This window comes from Charadrius vociferus, unplaced genomic scaffold (assembly GCF_000708025.1).
Source record: "Charadrius vociferus isolate BGI_N301 unplaced genomic scaffold, ASM70802v2 scaffold297, whole genome shotgun sequence".
NCBI lineage: Eukaryota > Metazoa > Chordata > Aves > Charadriiformes > Charadriidae > Charadrius > Charadrius vociferus.
Genome location: NW_009649192.1, coordinates 256,007 through 277,540, shown reverse-complemented (window position 1 = coordinate 277,540; position 21,534 = coordinate 256,007). Strand labels below are relative to the sequence as shown.

Here is a 21,534-nt window from a genome sequence, read left to right as displayed (position 1 = left end):
CAAGATTGGGAGCCTCAAGCCTGCAACTTTAATTAACTAACCCATATTGATCTATACTAATATATACTGCACACAACAGGGTAACTAGCTCTTTATATTCAAAAGTAAAAAGCATATTCCATAGTAAGAGAGAGCTTTCCATGCCCCACTGTGGGGGCATGGAATTTTGGCCATAAATGAGAAAGCTCCATAATCAAAATCAGAACCATTTTACCAGCAGTGAGGAACTAGCAATGCGGTGGCTGCAGCCATAACACAGCTGACAGGGAAGACTGGGGATGGACTGTTTCTTGTGGAGAAAGTAAACATAAGTCAGCCTTCCTCCTCTTTTTTTGAACAAGGGAAAACAAAATAGTTTCTAAAATCACAAATCAAAATCAGTTTCAGGAAGAATGTAGTGAAACTTACTGCCAGGGCACTACAAGAAAAGTGCCATTTCCACAGTTAAGCAAACCCCCAAATCCATTCACTGAACTTTCTTTCTACAGTTCAATTTTATATTACATTCAAATTAATTCTTCGTTAAATCCTACTGCTTTACTCTCTAATACAGCCAACTTCTGACAAACAATTTATAAGCATGCTGTTTGAAAACACATCACCTTTTTCAGCAAACAGAGGCAGGAAGGAAGAAAAAACGTTATTTCCCCCTTCATGTCTCTCTTCCCCCCTCCCCTCCCTTCCTCCAACATGCCGGTTTCATGCTCCTTGCTCTACTTCTGGATGTAATCATAAACTGGCTCAAAATATTTGCCTTGCAGGGACAAAAGCCCATCAATTGTCTATACACATTCCTGTTTCTGGCTCCTTTTTGTCCTCTCTTCCTCTTCCTTTCTCACCTTCCACTCTTCTTTTTTCAGTTTTTTTTCTTAACAACCAGCTGGTACATACTTCAGAAGGCACAGTGCAATAACTGAAGGGGAATCACCAAGACAAGACTTATGCACCCATTAATCCTTTACTCTTTGAAGGTGTAAAGGAGGCCAGCAAGGTATACAAGCCAGCAATGAAAAAAACAAACCAAACCAAAAATAGAGAGCCTAAACCACATATTTCTGGAAAAATTCTTGTTCACAATTGCACAAAGTTATCCTGCAATGTAAAAAACTCAGTGCATTTTACAGCTTATATCAATTAGTCATTCTGTCCTTTCAACGTATTTAATGCATTTTGCTTGCTTCTTTTCTCATTTTTTAAAAAATCATTTACATGTACTTTCCTTTTTAATAGTATTAGTCAATCTCAAAGTGATTTACAAAAGAAGTCAGTATTATGTTTCCTATCTGACAGGCAGGAAACTGCGCTGAAGACAACAGACGGACCAAAGGTCAGATAGCTGCCTGGTGGTGGAGATAAGGCTAGTTTCAACTTCTCCAGACTTGCAATTCAACACTGCAGTGAAGATGTCCCTCGGCTCCTGCCTCTGGGCGAAATCAAGTTCTCTCAAGATAGTTTTTTACATAAAACATTTAATAATTGCGAATGGCACGTTTACAAAAAAAATTTTGTCTGGAAGTGGCACACAATGCTACTCAAGTATATTTGCATACATACTATGCATTACTTGATGAATAAAACTCGGTCTTTGCTCCTTTTAGAGAGAGAACAGATTTCTGTCCACTCCAGTGAAGACCTTACTATATTAACATAATAAATGCAGTGAGACATTAGTTTCAGACAAATGAAGCCATCTAGGGAATCACCATTAGACGTAACCTACCAAATTTTTGATCAAACCTCCATGCTGGAACGTGTGCATTGTGCTTCAGGTTGCTGTTTGTTGGCAGAGGCACTGTTACATAGATGGGGCCGTTCACGGGGATTGGAGTCCCATCGCTGTTGAGGAGATGAACACTGACTGCAGTGACAGGGGTGAGGTCATACCTAGTGCTGTTTCCTACCGAGAGAACGAAGGAACATTGTGACTACAGAATTTCCCAGAATCTAAGATACACCCATATGGTTCAACGCTGCAGTATTAGACTGAGATATTTCTCAAGGCGTAGTAGTAATCTTCACTACCTTACAAAATTCACAACCACCAAGACGTATATGCTTCTGTATTTTTCACTTAATTTTGGAAAATTCTGAAGACAAGAAAACTATCATGCAAAAATGTCCTCCATCTTCATTTCCCTTAAACCAAACATATGAGTATCGCAGCTGCAATCACGGCCAAAAAACTACCTCACATGCCTTCATTTGTATAAGCCCGTATTATAACTAACAAACACGCAAACATGCAGTGACACTGCAAGGATGATCGGTCATATGTTTAAGAACTCCAGGATGTATTTCCTTCGGCCTTTTGCTGAAATAAACCAAGCTAAATGGTTCATTAGGATACACTTTGTTACCTTCTTGTCTGTGTAAGATAATAATTATTCTTTATGTTTAAACTGCATGCCAATGGACATCACTTCATGACAACATGATTTTAAAAAAATGTTATAACCCTTCCACCATTTAACCAAATGGATCAATGACAGGGAAAAATACCAAAGACTTATATATATGTATTCAGGGAGAAAAAAGCTTTAGGTTTAAAACTAAGGAGATCTGGAGCAAAAAGCAATAGCTGTAGTAGTTTAAATCAAAGAGACAGAGCTTCCAGTTTCGCAATGGGTTTGAGCCCACCCGGGCCCGCACTGCTGCCAAGAACAGCAGCCCTGCCACATCCACCCTGCCGGCTCCACGGCTCGCGCAGCCGCTCATCCTGACCTGGGGCTCATCTGAGAGAAGGAACAGGGGTACCTGGCCAGCAGAGCGCCAGGTGCTGCCCCTCCTGCAGTCCTGGTGCCTTCCATCAGCATTAACTGCCTGTAAAAGCCATTTGCACCCAACAGCGGTATTCCACCTGCAACACCAAGGCACGCCAAGGGGTCCCCAGGAACGTGCAGCGTCTCAGCGCCCGCGTTCACCGGGATGAGTACATTCCAGGTGGCAGTGGGAAAGCAGTAAGACCTTCAGGACTTCTTGTAACAGTGAGGAACTCTCAAGGAGTGGCCTTAATTAAATTCGATCTCTCTGAGTAACAGCTCACCAGAGTTGAGATGTTACCAGGAAACGGGGGTGGGGAGTGGCAAAGGGAAGGGAAAAAAAAGACAAAACTCCTCAGAATTTTAAATTCTTTGGATTCTGGAAGAGGTGCCAAACCGAAGACACAGAAAATAGCCCGAAGTAACTTTGCATGTGGCTGATTTACTACAGCATCTATTCAGATGCACATTTTCCCCAGATTTCAAGGCGAGAGTCACTCTTGCACAGCTGACAGGCCAAGGATGGATGGAAGCACACGGAAGGGGTACACACTCTGCTTTGATCTACTGTGAACTGAGCGACAGAAGCATATCTTCCAGGGGGATTAAAGAGCTGAGAAAACAGGCACTCTGAAGATGGCCATATGAAGGAGCAACAGAGGTAACAGAGAAAAAACAGAAAAATAAGGTTTGGGAATTCAGCTAGGGTGTAGGGGGAGGTTGCGAGCCAACCCAAGCATTTATGTTACAGACTCCAGTGGTGCACAGTATCATCACAGCCTTAGAACACAAAGCAAAGCAATAGAGGAGGGAATTGGTGGGGGAAAAGTTGTTCCTTTATTCCTGATCATTCAATCCACTGCCTCTGCCATGCACCTACCACTTCCATCATATTGATGCTTGTCCTCAAGTCACTGGACCTGGGCCACTAATTTTCTCAGGCTGGTATCAAAGAAATAAATTCCTGTTGCTAAGTGTCATAACGTGACTACGTTCTGGCATATACAAATTCCTAATGACAAAAGGTATAACTTCAGATTTTAGAAACATTTAGATTAACATCTAAGATTATGTTATGTTTTATATTTTACTTATTTTCAGATACTGAAAGTTTTGAATTTTTCTCTCATTATTGTCTTGACAAAGCATCTCTGCCTAATATCTGTAAAAATGAGCTTTCAGCCCCAGATAAAGCATTCTGATGGTGAAACACTGTTTGCATGTTTTTTACTTAAGATGCAGTGATGCTTTGCTCAGTACTGGGCCGAACAAGTTATATTATAAGATGAAGACATTTCTGAAATCCACTGACCTCTGGCACAAAGAAATAATCCTTCAGTTTGCTGTCTTGCACAGTATGTAAATGCTCATTAAAAAGATAAATTTTTCTCTTTTCTGTTGTGAAGGTAAATTAAAATCAATGCTTATGAAACTCGCACATGCTATCAAACTGATAAGCACACGCACAGATTACACAGGCATGGACTGCAATAAATGTCAGCTTTCATTTATTTCTTGTCATTTTTGACACCTGGTGACCTGTGAAGAGCTCTAAAAATAATCAGAGGAAAATCCACTGTGACTTAGACTTGACTCTTCAAAAAGAAACAAACAGCCTGCAAAACCAGCAGGAGTAATGGTTGTTAGCCAGCTTGGTCCATCACTGCAGATGATGGAAAGTTTTGCTTAGTTTGGTTAAAAGGACAAGATTTTGTGAAACCATCCTACAGCTCTCTAACGGGTGATTAATACAAACAATAAGCTAATACTATACGGGCTTGTCACTACTTGCAGCTAAATTTGTTGAATATTTATGTTTGGAACATGCTGATTCATGCAATGCATTTTCGCGGCTCCATATTACCACTTCAACACCCAGTTGGGATTTCGTGAAAATTGTTGAGCTCACAGAGAACAGGTTTTACTTAAAACAACTAAAGTCACTCTGGATAAATACTAGCCAGAGAACTGAGATGATTGAAATAAATGGGAGGACTGCTCCAAAACTCTACAGACATGTAAATAAACTGTGAAGGAACAGAAGAGTAATTGTTGGGGGGGAAGGAGAGGTGGGAGAAAGGGGAGAAGGGGCAGTGTTCAGGAACACTTCAAAATTTCCCATGCAAATAAATGCCAAGTTTTTTGAGAATTCTAAAATTTGTACATATTTTTCTTTTTATCTTGAGAACAGAAATATCCAAAAATCCCCAGCAGGTGGTGATCTCATTTTTTATTCCTCCAAAAATTTTTCAGGTGAAATCTTCACCAAGTCACTTGGAGATGAAGAAAAGGAAGTCAGTCCAAGTTTAGCGTTTTAAAGTTTAATGTTTCTGCAGCAGGAAAAACTTCTACTAAAAATAGAGGACATTTCACGTATACTATAGTGCATAAACATATATATTGCATTTATAGTCTGTATTATACCATAATGAATACTACAACATTCAGAAAACAAGGCTCTTCTCAGTTTCTTAAATCCCATTTCTTTGCTGGTCATTTTGTTCTTTTGTGACATACTTTTACTTGAAGGCTAATAAAAGTCAAATCCAGGGCCTCCATGCTCAAGCAGAAAAGTTCCCTTCATGCAAGCATACAGAAGACTAAAAAAAGCAAAGGTGCATTCCTCTGTTTTGCAGGAGGCCAGGAGGTAAAACAGGAGAAAGATGATGCCCTGGCTGTGCAGTTCCCATGACAAGTGATCATCTGAAATCTTGGCAAGACCTGTTTTCACTAAATAAATGCAAGGGTGGGAAGTTGGGTTGAGGAGTACTAAGGAAAGATTTGGGAGAGGAATCCCACATACGTTGTCATCAGTTTGTTCAGCGGGTTTAGACATAAAAAGAAAGGAGATGAGGAAGTAGACAGCCAAGTGAGATCAAGTGCATTCCTTCGTTTTGAAAAAGATAAGAGATATTTGATCATGTCTGAGTATGAAGAGCCAGAGAAAATTGGCTGAAGATGAGAATAGGGAAATGGCAGAGAGTTACAATGAGATAGAATGAGATGTACTCACTAGAGCAGACAGAAGGATTGGAGTAGGGTTGTAGAGACATTTCTAATTGTAATAGAAAAGGAGACATTCAGATCTGTACAAAGGAAAGGGAAAGTTTCTTTTGCCTTTTCTTTTTCCTATGGAAAAGCTAGCTAGCTCAGTACGCACCATTTACACAAATGACCTAGCATTCAAAGTCACCTAGATCAACACATCACAAGTAAATGCATCCTGAGAAACAGCAGGGAGGGACCTCAAGGTGTTATTTAGCCTGCTTCAAAGCAGACTCAGCTACGCCTATGCCATCCTTACAGGTGATTGTCTAACTCTGTTCAACACCCTCAAGCAATTGATTCTACAGCTTAAAGTACCTTCACCACAGCAAGGTTTTCCTGATCACTAGTCTGAACCTCTCTTGCTGCACTGCAAAGTCCACAGAGAAAACATTATTCTCCTTTTCACAGCAGCATTTTAAGAATTTGAAGACTACAGTGCCCAATTCTATTTCTCCATAGCCTACACAACACCAATTATTTCAATGAAGACTAAATGAGAAGTGGAAGAAGAGTTAAGAGGCAGTTGCAGTCATAAAAATGTATTACAGCTTTGAATTTAACAGTGGTTGTGTTTCTACTATGAATTTTCATTGTTTTCCCTTGCACATTTTTAGCTGAAGCTAGATTCAAAAGTATTAACAAAGCCACTGAAACAGCTTAGTTGAAACAACAGAGTATTCAATTCTTGATACATAGGCATTTTGTTCATCTTTAGAAAAAAATTAAACACAAATTTGTGGCACCCTCAAGTTAAATTTTCTTTTGTCCCTTCACATTAATCTCCATTTTTGTCTGTGCACATGCAACACATTTGGAGACTTAACTCTAAACTACAGGTGTGACAAATTTTTCTGATCTCCCAAGGCCAAGGAGTCCTCGTCTTTGCTATGCAGTGGCCCCACTTAAGGGATAGCGGACCTTCTTCTCTTGCTTTATTGGAATACCATTTTGGTAGGGCAGTTGAACCTATCACATCATCCAAATTTTAAAGAATGTTTGTTGGAACAGGGAATGGAAAATATGATATGGTCAAAAGTTGATCCCTGGACAAAAATGAAATCAGAGCAAAACCAAAGTAGTGGGTTACCTGTTCCATTTCCATCTAATCCCTGCAAATAAGGAAAACTGTCCACTTCCCAGGGCGAACTGGCTGCAGTTAGATAAGCTGTCAAATCGCTGTAGCTAGTGTTCTCTGGTAATTTCACAGATCTTCTCTGAAAGTGAACTTGTGGCTGAGTCCGTGCACCTAAAAAAATTAAAAGTGACTTTATATCCAAGCCGGGCAGAATATTTAGTTGTTCATATTTATGGCAGCACATTTACATTTTTTTCATTATAAATTGAAATAGCTGAGAAAGACAGATACATCAGAAGGCTATTACAAAAGAGGAGGAAAAACAGTATTTTTGTATTTATTTCGCAGTTGCCATTATTTTTTCATAAGTATCACTGAGCAAAATTGTGAAAGCATCTAATGTCAAAAACTTTTCTGAGCACCTTATTTCCCAGGATCACTTCAAATGTCATTACACACTTCTTATAGTGAATATATCTGAAACTAAAACTGAGTTCAGAGGTAGGGGATGTGAAAGCTTAGAAAACCATCCCTACCACCATTTTTGTTTAAATTTTGTTTTTCTTGAAATAGCAAGATAAATTTAGCTTACGCTCTTTAAAGTGGTTTTCTAAGAGACTATAATTCTACCTGTAGTGCCAATTAACTTGTGTAATTTCTGTATATAACTTTTGCAAAGCTTTAGCCACATTAACCATCACTACTACTGAGATAATAATCACTTTTTATTTAAATCACTGGATAAAAAGATTCACTTGACAAAGCCTGGACGAGAAGAGTTTCCATATTTTCCCACGCAAAGAACACATCTAAACAGAACCAGATTACTTGGCATGTAAGATTTCTCTTTCTTCCTCTGTCTTGTACAGTTTTAGTGTTTTTTCAAGATCACTAGGTGTTAATTGAAGGGTCTTTGCTGCAACATGATTTAAGATTGTGTCATGGACTATTGCATTTCATGTCTCATTTAAATCCTAGTTTATAAAGTCAATAGTCTTTTTCAATGGATGCTCACCATTAACACTGTTTAGCAACACACAGCAAGACTCCATCTGCAAGTTTGTGTGCGACATGCAAATTAATTTTTAAATCAAAAGCTATTGTATTCTCCAGAGCTTATTTTGAATACTCACAGAACACTCCCCACACAGCACAAAACCAAGAGGCAAGCAGTTTTTGTCTTAATTCACAGTTGCCCGTACAGTTCAAAGATGTCAACTCAAAACAATTTTGCTTCTATTCTCCTATTAGTCTCTGGCAGCACTTTCAGGATACACGTACCTTCACTGCAAGAAAGATTAAAGAGCTTGACTCACAACCCCTAAGCTTTTTAAGTGCCAATGTCATTAACCAGGAGCCTGTAATGTTTTCTTGCATTATTTTCTAGCAGGAGTTCTAGCTATGTGAAAACATAAAATTCCACAGAACAAACTCTGTATTGGCCAACAAAAATTGCTATGTAGGCGGGCAAGTATCTCCAAAGAGCTGATCATTGTTTAGCTGTCATTTCTTTGGTAATTCTGCAAGAAAAAGCTATAAAACCACTTTTTTAATTTCTGAAACATTTAAGTATTTACAGCAGGCTCTCAAGACTGGCAGTATCCTTAAGTGTTTAAGACAGTCATTAAACACCACCCATGTGAAACGGGAAGAAATCACCCTTACCCAATTTCTAGGCTTAAATCGAAAACAACATAAAAGACTAAATAAATTGACTGCAATGAACTTGGGGAAGACTTATCCCCCAAGTGCTCTGCAATACCGTTGTAGTTTGCTGTACCTCAGGGACAGATCTGCTCAAGCACTTGGGAACCTCTGCACTGCTGAGCGGGCTCCCACGGCCCATAGGGATAAGCATCCACAGTAACAAAATAGGAAAAAAAAAACTACAACAAAGAAACCAGCATTAGGATTATGACTACCAGTTCAATGTAAAATTATAGGATTTTCTGCTGTCTAAATTTCTGTTTAAGATTAATTATTCAAGTTGCCAAGAACTGGTATTATTGAACTGAATAAAAATGAAAAACAAAGTAACTGTTGTCGAGCCTGTAACACACTGGTTTACGCAGAGGCTGTAGAGTCTTCCATAAAAAACAGTTGTTTTGTAGCACTGGGAGAGCCACGCACTGCCAAACATTAGACAGGAAGGACTCAAAAGCCAACTTCAGTTTCTTCAATCCTGCAGGCAACGCAAAGCACTCCTATGGCTGAGCCCCAAACCTGGTGGGAAACCTGTGCAGCAATCAACTCTGATGCAAGTTTTAAGGTGGAAGAAACAGCTTCCTCTGTAGATAGTGCACGTACATACAATAAATCCGTGCAGAGTAGTTAATTCACACCCTAGATTAACAAACTCCTTGATATTGATATTCACCTGAAGACTGATGCTCACCCTGACTCTCCCCTCAGCTCCTCAGTTGGGTCTCCCCAAACTTGGCAAGAGACTTCATGGCAGAAGATGACGAGCTACCAGTGAAAAGCTTGTGAGGGAAGCAGCTACCAAGGCTTTTGCCTTCTCTCACCACCTTGCTAGAAGGCAATCCAATGTACTCCTTTAGCAGAGGTCATAGATAATTTTGGGGCATATATTTGGGAATAGATGTAGTGAGGGAATTGGAAGTGGTAAAATGAAGAGAAAGGCTTGTGCTGACCAAACCCTTAGAGTATTTTTTAACACATCAACACATCACTGGGAGTGGATTATTATTATTGGTTCTATTACTGAAGATATCTAGTTTTGACTTATAAAACCCAAACAAAACCCACATTCAAGTATAAAACTGGCACGTGAGCTCCCTCCACTTGGAGAGTGCCATGAGGTAAAGGACTGCTGAGCACTGATCTTATCTTCTTTAAACGTCCCCTTGTCAACACACCGGCCATGATTCAAATGCTGTCTGCTCCAGTTTGCCAGCATGCACCTGAAGATGTAACCGTCTCAAGGAGTCCCTGTAAGGCACCTCTTGTCACGCTGGATACGTGACATGTGTCACCATACCAGCATTTGAGCTTTGATCTATGTGAAGTAACATCTGAAGTATCACCAATTCGTGCTCATATGTCAGAGGCAGATAAAGGGTACCCACACAGCTCCCATTTACTGAATGCTGGAGTTCAGCTCATCGCTGTGCTGGTATTAAATAGCTTAAATGACCCAGCGGCTGGCAAGCTCCATCCCTCGCAATTACTGACAGAGCACAGCAGCGGATTGTAATGCCATCATGAAAATGAAGCTGGCTGCATCAACTCAGACAAACCTCTCAATTGCATAATAAGTCGCTTGCTTGATTAATTATTCAAAAGCAACTGGTAACTTATTGTACTAGACGGGCCTTTCTTTCCCTTTGACTGATGCTTCAAACACCAGTGTTCCCAGTCTGTTCCTGGTATAATAAGTTCTGTTTTGCTCTCATTTTTGCACTAAGGTAACTTCTGATCATCTCTTTTGAAGCAGCGCAAAGTGTGGGCTGGTCCCATAAAATAGTTTTTACTGGGCAAGCCAGAGTTCAAATCCCAACCTTTAGAGTACTTCGGGTACCACTTTCTTCCTTTATCCTCTTTCTGTGCTATACCACCAGAACCAGTTATGTTATTCTAATTTAAATATATTGGAAATACCCTGGATCAGTTCACTGAAGGGAGCAAGATTATATGGAAAATATTTATGAGGGTCACTCGGCTGTTAAATGTCCCTCTAGCCCTTTAACATCCCTCTTTTTTGAAAGGAAGCTGTAAACATGAAAGGATTGTTCTTTTTAAGTTAATTGCATAATATTAGCACATTTGCATAAGAATAAGAGTATTTAATACACCATGTTAGTAGAATACTGTTGGTAAACATCGTTTCATGTTTTGCCTAATGGAATCCCTTGTGGTTTAACACAGTTCACCGTCCATCTAATTTACCCCATTAGATAATGTCAGCTCTCAAATTGCAGAATATAGGTACGGCAGCTGTGCTGTTCCCAGCTCCTTCTGAGCATTCCATCAGCTACCTAATTTGTTTAGTGCTTTTTCAGCTCCAGTTGTATCTAGTGCTATCATTAATGAAAAGCCTATTGTGTCTGGATGGTTTCTAACTGTAAAAAAGATGTCAGGAAGGCATAATTGTATTACATTCCCTCAGATAAAACAAGGTTATCTTGGAATATTACTGAAGGTAGTATTCCCCTGTTTATTAACTATCTACTGGTAGAGTTCAAAATGACGGCAATCATAATACATGTGAATAAGACACAGTTTATGCACAATAACAGTGCTCACAGGAAGGATGTCCCCTTGTTTTGGCTCCTCAAGGTATCTTTAAAAACTTCAGTTCTTTTGTTAACAGACTTACCTCGGCTATCACATCAATTGGGCTAAGTTAGGGCAGATCCCTAGGTCAGATGAACATTTTATTATTTACTGTACAATTCAAAACACACAGTGTTCATCTGACTGATACTACTGTTGCTTTAACTTCTGTGTTTGGCCTCACGAAAAGGCGATTCGAATTTTATTCTTCTAATGCAGTGGTTTCCATCCTGTGGTATGTGGGTTGGCAGGCAGTCTGATAAGGAGTCCACAGGAAGTACTTAAGAAAAGCAAGTTTATACGGGGTATACAACAATGCAGATATGACAAATTTTCAATCTTTTTATGCCCTAAATTTCTAAGGCATTCACAGTAGGAAGCAAGAAACAAAATAAAACCAGAGAAAATTCTAAGACAATAAGAACATCAGAAAATGTTTACTGCAAGGATGGTTCAATGAGGCTAGATGAAAAATCATCCAACAGAGAGCAAACGAAATTTAATCCCTAGCTCTCAAATAGCACACTAAAGTCCAAACTTGTTTATTAGCAAGTAACTCAAATTCCTTAGTCATAGCAGTTAGGGGTGAATTTAGCTATTAAGCAGCTTGGTAAAACCATCCCACGGAGGAGCATTTCTCAGGGAACTCAGAAGAACTCCCCACAAAATATCAGTCTCAACCACGGGACAGGGTTCAGAAAGCATCAGGCTGCCAGGCTTTTTGTTTAGTGTCACTCAAATTTCAATTCTGACTTCCAAAAATCAGCATACCTTGAAATCCTGAGACTATCTGGACTACATCATCATAGACCATTAGAGTAGCTGAGCGTTCAGGAAGAAGGCCGAGACTCAGTGAAGAGAACACTGTGGGAGAGAAGTGGTTTAAGTGGGATATATTTGAATTCTTATAAACATAACCCAACAACAACAGCACTTACTTTCTTCTAAATTTTTTGCAAAAAAGTAGCCCACCCAAACTATTAAAATCATATTGTATATACAACACAAACCACGTGCATTTTCTAAACCAAATAATTAAGTTGCCAGGATAATTATTACCAAACTAAACATGTTCTGCGCTTTGAGTCCTGCAAGTCATGCATGGCAGCTCAAAGTAGTGAAGAGTCTAAAGCAGGTTTTCGCGATATAATTCCCAGCTCCACAGAAAGACCTGTCATTATAGAAAGAGGAGTGAAAATCTAACTCCGTCTGACTGAATTATTTATCTGTGAAATGGCTATAATTCTTACTTCAGGAAGACTTTAATGAAACTTAACTTTTAAATACTTTGAGATGCTTACATAAAAAGTCATTCAGAAAGGCAAATTCTGAATAATTTGCTTTAAAATACAGCATGTCTTTACTGAGTCACCACCTACACTAAAGAAGTGCTATATATAGCAGAACTACTGTCATTCTACCAGTGGTGCAAAAGGGGACAGATAAATGGTATTTGCTGCAAGAAATCTGCCTGCAAGGACCTCCTTTGCCACTGACATTCCTTCCAGGTGGCTGTGTCTGTATGCACACACGTCTTTGGAGAGTGAAGAACACAGTATACTTTCATGCCAAGTTCTTCAGACCCAGATGACCAGAAATATGTATGGAATTAGCCACCGAGCACACCTGACTCCCACACCCGTGAAAACAGTAAGAAGTAGACCTGCCTGCAGACCATGCATGGCTTTCACAGATAGATGGAGAGGAGGAGATTAATGCAGACTAGTAATTTTTGGTAACTGGGCAGCATCCCACATTTGTACCTGGAAAGTATTCATCCTATTCTGAAGTGACCACAAGCTAAGGAAGACATTTCCAGAACCGATTAATAAAAGAACAGCACAAGCTCTTCTGATTTTCTGGAGCTTCATAAATTTCCTCTAAATTAAGATGTATTACTTAATCCAAGAGACTACATAGATGCTAGCTACAAATTGGGAGACTGTACATTATTTTTATTTTAAGAAATATATTCTCTTTTAAAGATCAGATATATTAGTGTTTGGGAGGAATACAGGAGAAAGGAGAAAAAACTAGGAGAAACACACTGGTAAGAACAACCATCTAAAAGATAGTCTTAACAACATATATGAACATTAAAAAAAAAAAAAAATCATATTATTGCAAGTACAGCTAAGAATTTTCTTTCCAATGCTCTGTGAAACAGATCTACACATCAGGCAACATAAGTAAGAAAGCCTAGTGCAAGTAGCACTAAGGCCACACAATTACAAAATTTGTTTGTCTTTATTCCAGTAACTTAATTTGTATGAAGAAAGCTAATATAATTTAGACACCCTGGGGAGCTCAACACAATAAACCATGCCAACATCTTCTTCCATATATGCCAGGCTATAATGCATATATAACCTCTAAACTTCCCTTGGGCTTTTCTGCACAATCTTTTCTCAGCATGACAAAGGCAGAAAGTCATAGTTTTTAAGACCAGAAGGATGACTGTGATGATCCAGCCTTACTCCCGTACAACTGCAGACTTCCCTGAATTACTTACTGCTTCAGATGCAATAGCTGTGCTTAAACTAGAAAACATGTAGAAAAACTATCCAATTTTCTTTTAAAGGTGTCCAGTGGTAAAGAACATACCGCAACCTTAATGTTCTAGTAAATAATTATGAGGGCAGTTAAACTACGTGCCTTTTTATCCATCAAAATTTATTGAGGTTAGACTTCCAGCCATTTGATCTTCTTTTTATACAAGCCTGCTAGACAGAAGAATTCTCTCTTACCCGTTTCCTGTTCTTTATGCAGGTACTGATGGACTATGATCAAATTACTCCATGAACTTTCTCTCTGGTGAACAAAATAAATTAAGCACTTCCAAGTCTTTCTCTGTAAGCCGTATTTTCCAATCTTTTAATCAATCATGATATATAACCCTGCAGTTGTAAAAATTTTTCTTGAAGTGCGGATCCAGAACTGGACACACATTTCCCTGAGTGGCCGCACCAGGGACAAGTTCTGAAATACTACACTCTGCCTTCTCAGTCTTTATCTTATTTTACAGCTAAGGACCAGATTATTCTGCTTTCTTGCAGTGCCGCATTGAAGGTTATTTTCAACTGTTCATCTACCATGACTCACACGTCTTCTGCAGAGTCACTGCTTTCCAGATAAGTTCTCCTCTCCCAGAAATACCACGAGCATCCTCTGCTCCTAGAACTACCTTTCACCACAGGTTCATGGTTTGCTTTGACTTGGTTTGCTTTGACTTGCCCTACCAGCTAGCCTGAACTGTGCTGCCTCAGCAACTTCCCTCTCTTCATTGCACATGCTGCTCCAAAAACTTCCTCTTAAATAGGGACTACCAGTCACAAATTTTTTTCATCCACATTATTTACAAAGAAAAACCTATGCACAGCTAAGGGCAGATAGATGAGCACATCCTCCATCATGAACACTTCAACAACTCAAGTGATGTTAAATTAATGAACTGTTAATAAGTGGAGTCATGGCTCTGCTGATAAATAGTTTAATGGAAAAAGAGATCTTAATCTTTTACTCCTACCACTTATCACTATGTAAATAAATAATCCTCCTGCTTAAGTGGTAAAGAGCTAGTAATTATTTTGGTTAATATAAGAAAAGTTCATTTCTGCCAAATTATGAGAACAGAAAAACCCTGATGCTTACTCCTTAAAGCTGTTAAAATAATATCATGAGTTCAGTGGCTGCACACCTTTTCAGCATAAGATTATAACTAATGCATATTGACCGCGATGGAAGAATCCTGATCCTTCGGCAAAGTCCTGTTACAGCACTTTAACATTACCACCCTATAGCTCTCAAAGCTACTCCTTACTCGTGGTCATCATTTTCACATTTGAAGTAAGTGTGTCCATAGTTCATTTACCACAGCACACAGGAAGGCACATCAGCTTCCACCACTGCCATGGGTGGAACACTGCTCGGAGTGGCGTTAACTGCTCTGTGGGGTGAGACTACTAGTACTGTTAAAAGACATTTTTGGGAAATGAGGATCCCGCTGTACGTGTGTGCCCAGACTGCACACTGCAGAATCGAGATTTAAATGTGCTGCCTGTTCCCCATCATTCAACCCAGATTAAAAATAACAACAACAACAGCATTTCCATCGTTTTCAAAACTTCTGTACTGTGCTGGTTACAAGCATGTCAGGAATTTAAATACAGGGCATTTAAATATGAACAGTTCTTGGAAAGTTTTTTAAAGACTATAGGCACCTTAGTCAATACAAACAACAACAGCCTAAGTACCCTGGGCCTGAACTTCTATGTCACGCCCCTTTTAAGGATTAATTCAAACAACAACCCTACTAAATCTACATGAGGTGTATCAAGTTGTAACTTCTTGTTTCTTTAATCAAAGAAAGGAGTAAGTTCAAGGTACAGAAAGCAAAACAAAGGCTTCTACTCCCAATTAAATCAATGGCAAACTATCTACCAATTTCAGTGGGGGAAGATCAGAGGTGAAGGGAATCTATTTTCTGAGTTAAGCTCCATTTCAGCCATGGAAAGGAAGATTTTGTGGAAAGTGTATACAATTACTGCTCTTTAAACCTCAATGACTTACCAAAACAATAATCCCATGTTTAATTCCCTTCCGTCAAAATCAGTATTTAAGAAAAGGCAACAAGCAAAAAACCTAACCAAACAAACTGCAGGCCATGGAAGAGTAGGTCGCATTAGAAAGATCTAAGTTATGAGTCAGAAAGATATGAGATATAAGGCAAGAAAAGGCTCAGGAAAGAAAAGGTTATTGCATGCTTTAATCATATATGATTAAACTTAAGGAAGTACATGAATTATGCTCAGGAAGATGCACTTCATCTTATTTGAACAGAAAAAAACATCAAGGAAATTTCTAAAGAGTCACAGAACAATTACGGTTGGAAGGGACCTCTGGAGGCCACCTGTTTCAACCAAGCAGAGGGGTGTCCAGCTGAGTTTTGAATATCTTTAAGATGGAGATTTCACAACCTTTCTGGGCAACCTGTTCCAATCTTTGACTACTGCAGCTGTAGAGAATCGTTCCCTTTTATTTACTTGAAACTCTCCTTGCTGCAACTAATTTCAGTTGCTTTTTATTCTTTCACTACGCACCTAAGAGCCTCACTTAGTCTTCGCTATAGCTCCATGAAGTAGCTGGAAAATGTGGCAGAATACAAGTAGAGAAAATGTGGAAGAAGTCAATCTGTCTTATCTGAAGCAAGCAAATGCAGATAAGTAAACAGCATGTTGAAATTCCTAAACCATAATTCTGTGTTTGAAGCGATTCAAGTTCCTTCCCCCATCCGAAAATATATTTGCTGGTTGACCTTGTGGCAAGTCACACAGTCCCTCCGGCTATGTTGATATTAATAAATAAAACGGAGCCAAGGCATGGGATTGAACACTGCCCTGTGATCATTTCTACTATTTAAATATTAGTGCACTTAAAACCTGGCATGGCTTTGGCCTGGACTAATTATCAAATCTAAGGTGATATTTAGATGTGATTTAGGTATAGACAAGCCTGGGACCATTCCCAAACAACTAGGATCCTAATTGTGGCTGGGGATTGGAGGAAAGGCAAATGAAAACTGGGGATGTGACCTTCATCTAGATGTTACATCTCAAGGTCTGAAAGCCACCCCTCAACCTGTTCTATTTAGCAATGCAGAAATAGTCTTCATGACTCAGTTTCCCCTCCCGTACAACTGATGTAAAGTCTCCCACTTTCCATAAAATTTTGGGGCATTCTGATAAAAAAAATAACATGCAAGTATTATTGTCATATTTGTTTGCCTGCGGAAGAAACAAACCACGCTAATTAAGTTAGAAAAAATCCTTACACCTGGATAACATAACTGCAGATTAAAACTGTCCTATGGACATGGCCAAGAACTGAAAGGCCAGGACTTTTTTTGTACGCTACAGCCTACAGTGCAATAGTTGTTGCTACACCTTGGGAGAGAAACGAAGGAGTACATCACAGCTGCTGAAACAAAGCACTTGGAAACAGAGTTCCCATAAAGAAAAAGATCTGGAATAGATTTGTATTTTCTGTGGAGCTGTAAGAGCACCAACAGTTGTTTGAAAACTGACATAGCACTGCATCAAGGACAGGGAGGAGAGCGAATCTCTGCACAGCCCTGATGGCACAGTTTAACTGAGGAATAAACCTTTTTTTTTTTTTTTTTAAATGCACAGATGTTCTTCCTCCCACCCAGGATTGCAAGCATTAAAACACATCATACAAAACTGTGTAACTTCCTTTAGATGCAAAATCTTACCTCAGAACAAAAATAAAGATCTCTTACCAGGCAATCTTACAGGTTTCCATGGTGCAGAATTTGGCACATATGCATGTTTACTAGCAGTCACTATCAGCTGATTGCCCAACTTATACTGAAACTTGAGGAAGGCAGTGCCATCTGCTCCTGAGGTTCCAGATGCAATGGAGATCTGGTTGGTAAAAATCTCAATGAAGGCTTCAGTTACTGGCTGATGTGTGCTGGCATCGCTTACATGGACCTTCAGCGTTACTTCTGTAATGACAAACAACCACAGCAATTATCATCAGAAAAGTTTCTGCAGGAGGCAGCAGTTAAAACATGCTAGCACACCAATGACCAAAAAGAGACAAGGCTCAGCGCTAACCTCTGACACTTTGGTGCCAAGTACGACCTCTCATCCTGGTCTGCAGTTCTCCATTTTGGGTATCTTTAGAGATACTGCAGATTCTGTCACAAGCCAGACCAGGTCCTGAATTACTGCCCTACTGCTAACTCCAGCTGTGGAGGCATCTATACTCCACCTATGGCTGGCTCCAACCAGACTTCTCCACCAGCAGTGGGGAGAAGAAAGGCTGGAAGTGGGCTGTGCTCCTTCACCCCTTCCCCAAAACATTTCCCTCTGTGTAGCAAAGGAACAGAGGATATCTGCTGTGAGGGAAGCCCAGGAAGAAAGTGGGCAACAGAGCAGGCCGTGTAACAGTCAGAGATTTTGAACCCCGGTGGGAGAGATTGCCCCAGCTGGCACAGGACTTCCCTGGTGATGTCTAACCAAGACAGTGAAATCCCACAGGATCAGGTCCTTGTCCTCAAAGCACCAGACAATCAGGTGGCATGCAGAGTGCTAGCACTGAGGAAGAGAGGAACACTTCCCCCCCGCCTCCCTGTTCACTGGCCCTTTTTCCAAAGGGGCAAAAATGCCACAGCCTCTAGTGATATCTGCTTGGCTGCCCTGACACCACCACGTTACCTGTCCCCACATACAACTGGTGGGTATGAGAAGCAAAGAAGTGATGGTTAAGGCAGTCAGGAGAATCATACATCTTGTAGACATGCAGTCGGGAGCTAAGACAATGGACTACATTTTCCTTGAGTAATTTGCCGTTTTTCCAGAAACTAATTACTTGTTTAAATGTTTCCAGATGTACAGTATTTGTCCACTCCAGGGCACTCCTATGACTAAACCATGCATTGTGTCACCAGGCTTTTGTTACATAAAGTGGAGTGGCTTGTGCAAGACAGTCCCTCTGGAAGGCATTCCTCTATATCTACGATTATTCTTCTACCCCTCCAAAAGTTCCTCTGCCTCATGGTCTAAAGTAGCAGCTGTTGCCTTTCTTCAGTAACCATGACTTAAATGCAACGCCGTGTTGAAAAGACCCAGCAACAGTTCAATGCCTCGACCAAGCAGCTCCTTCGATTTTTTTCATTTACATTCCCCTCATTCTCCTAAATGAATACCTCCCTCCCTCTTTTCTCTCCCACTCTCCCCTTTCTCTTGTACTTGCCCTCATCTTTGGAAATCCTGTTGTTGTTGCTTGACGTCCCCTCCCTCAGCTTACTCCATCCCCCAAGGTAGTAGAGGATATTTTGCAAACTCCCTTTCTGTGTCAGGGGGATTCAGTCACTAACAAGCAAGATGCTCACACTCCATGTGCAACTCATTTCTTCATGTGCTGCCCAGAAAAAAGCATAAGCTCCTCTTCATATTTATTTAAAAACAATACATTAGTTTCTACAGAACAGCATTGGCGATACAGTTCCGTTACATTACTACTGTGCGTTAGGATTTTAAGAACTTATTTTGATGTAAGCCCTGAGCCAGCAAGACATAACACAAAGAAAACAGCAAAGAACTTAACAAAGTCTCTGTTGTGAATTGCAATAGTGAAATGATACAGCGGAGTATGCTGAGAAACATACTGTAACAATACAAAATTTTAAAAGGATGTCAGGATCTAATACAAAAATATCAGCACCTCGGTCCTAAGGGCATTTCAGTCAGAAAGATATCGGGCCTTTTTATAAGCGGAGACCTTCTGTCTGAATCCTACAGTACAGAAAATATAAATATCAGGCAGCCCTGAACTAAAACCCCATTAGAGAAATTCATCCTCATCGCAGCCCTCACTTTAGAACTTGGCAATGGAGGATGCCAATTTAGAGGGGATCAGCATGAAATACATTCTAGCTATTAAAGATTCTGGACTTGTTCCCAGTTTTGCATTTAGTAGTCAAGGAAGACAACATATATTGAAAAACAGTGTCCATACACAGTTGTGTGCACATACAGAATGCCTCCTTAGAAACTTTGCTTTGACCACCAAGGAACTTGTGAAATCTTGTGCATGTGAAATGCCGCCACATTAGTCAAAGGAAGAACACATATCTATTTATGTATTTACAAACTGTGCATGTATTTACAAACGTGAGGGCAAAAAGCAATGTAAGTTTTTATTTTCAAAATGTGCAGGAACAATACGCTTAGATCCGAAGCCAGAGAGCTGTGCTGTTAATGTTTCCCACTTTGAATTGCCTAGCAAAGAATGCTGAAGAACAGATGCGGTTAAGAATAATGGGTAATGCATTAAAGAAAAAGCAAGGAAACAGGACAAGCTGAACATTGTGGTTAGCAATTTCAGTAACATGAAAGTTTAGCCTTTTCTAAAACAACCACATATAAGAAGGAACCAAGGAGCTCTGGAATATTAAATACTAATCAGGGAAGAGGATAAGAAAACATCAGAACTATCCAATCTATTAATTCCTTATAGACATCCAAAATTCTGGAATAGAGACTACTACTGAAATTGATCAAGAGACAAAGACTGCTAAACAAAAATTCTCCTGTATACACAAATCCAGCGCTCTGTTCCCAAACAAGAGAGCTAGCCATGGATATCTCCAGTAGGAAATTCCTTTATCCTTCACTCTATAGCTATATAAGGGCTTCTGTCTGCATCCTTCTCTCTTTCTGATAAGGAATGATAAGGGTTTCCAAAATCCTGTTTCCAAACGGAAATGACAGCAGTCGTCACCCAAGATGGAAGACTGATGTCCTGAAAGACAACAGACTGGAACTGCTGTTCTAAACCACAGTCCCTAGATCAGACACTGGGCTTTTTTTCTCCTCCTTTTTAATATTTAGACTTGTTTTTTCCTGAGAGGATAGAGAAAATTGTAGCAGCCTGAACAAGCCTAATTCCTTTTCATGTGTTATCTTCCCTGACATACGTGTGAAATGTATACGACTTGCTTAATTCAGGGCTTTCTCCCACGCAACAGCTCCTTTTTCTTCTTATCTAATGCAGCAGTCATGAACACTAAACCTGCATTATCACAGTAATTTCCACAGCAACAGAATTATTACAAGCTTTAAACTGGAGAGAAATTGTTGAAGAAAACCTCCTCTCAAACAGTGAGAGTGATAAGAACAATCTATAAAGAGAGACTACTATGAAAACTTAAAGCTATACAGTAACTTTCAGAATTGTTAGGAGATATTCAGGCACTTCTTGAAGAAGGTGAGGACTGAAGAAGGGAAAGAAGAGAGCAGAGTAAGGACAGCAAGTGATCTAAGATTAGTCTGACCTCAAATTAATAGGGACATCTTAGACCAAAGCCTTAGGTATACTAAAAGATGTATTTAATTAGAAAAAGCTGCTTAGAAGACTTATCATTAGCTAAGGAATACAGTCCTTAAAATATCTGGCAAACTTTTTAGTTGGTACTCTCAGCAAAACAGCGGGGATAAAGCAGATACATTATTCTTGAATTTTACAGCCTACCACAGCAAGGAGCTCACCAGAATTAAAGACACATGAACTCAGAGAAGGAAGGACATCTGCAGTAAGTGGGGAACACGATGGAGGCAGGGAACCAAAAGCATTGCAGAAGGTGAACTCTGAGAATGTGAACTGCTAACGAGAAGCGTGCTTCATTCCTCCACAAATTTGCGATACTGTTGTGCTTTCTATTATTTACTACAGCGGGAATATTCAGTTACTAAGTTCTGAAAGAGCTCAGCTCTGTGCTGCTGGTGAGGTCCTGGAGGAAGGAAGGGGACGTAAAGATGCACAATGCTG

General features: G+C 39.8%; 1 protein-coding gene across 1 annotated transcript in view; it reads right to left on the bottom strand.

Moving 5' to 3' along the window:
• FAM171A1 (family with sequence similarity 171, member A1) overlaps window positions 1-18,492 on the bottom strand; it is a 37,450-nt gene extending 18,958 nt beyond the window's left edge. Inside the window, exons 1-5 of the mRNA XM_009888964.1 lie at window positions 18,420-18,492; window positions 17,477-17,704; window positions 11,950-12,042; window positions 6,895-7,053; window positions 1,721-1,897 (exon numbers count right to left, since the gene is read on the bottom strand). Of these exons, the coding sequence (XP_009887266.1) occupies window positions 1,721-1,897; window positions 6,895-7,053; window positions 11,950-12,042; window positions 17,477-17,704; window positions 18,420-18,492 (730 nt within the window). The remainder of the gene's footprint in view (window positions 1-1,720; window positions 1,898-6,894; window positions 7,054-11,949; window positions 12,043-17,476; window positions 17,705-18,419) is intronic.
• Between the last annotated feature and the right edge of the window lie 3,042 nt (window positions 18,493-21,534).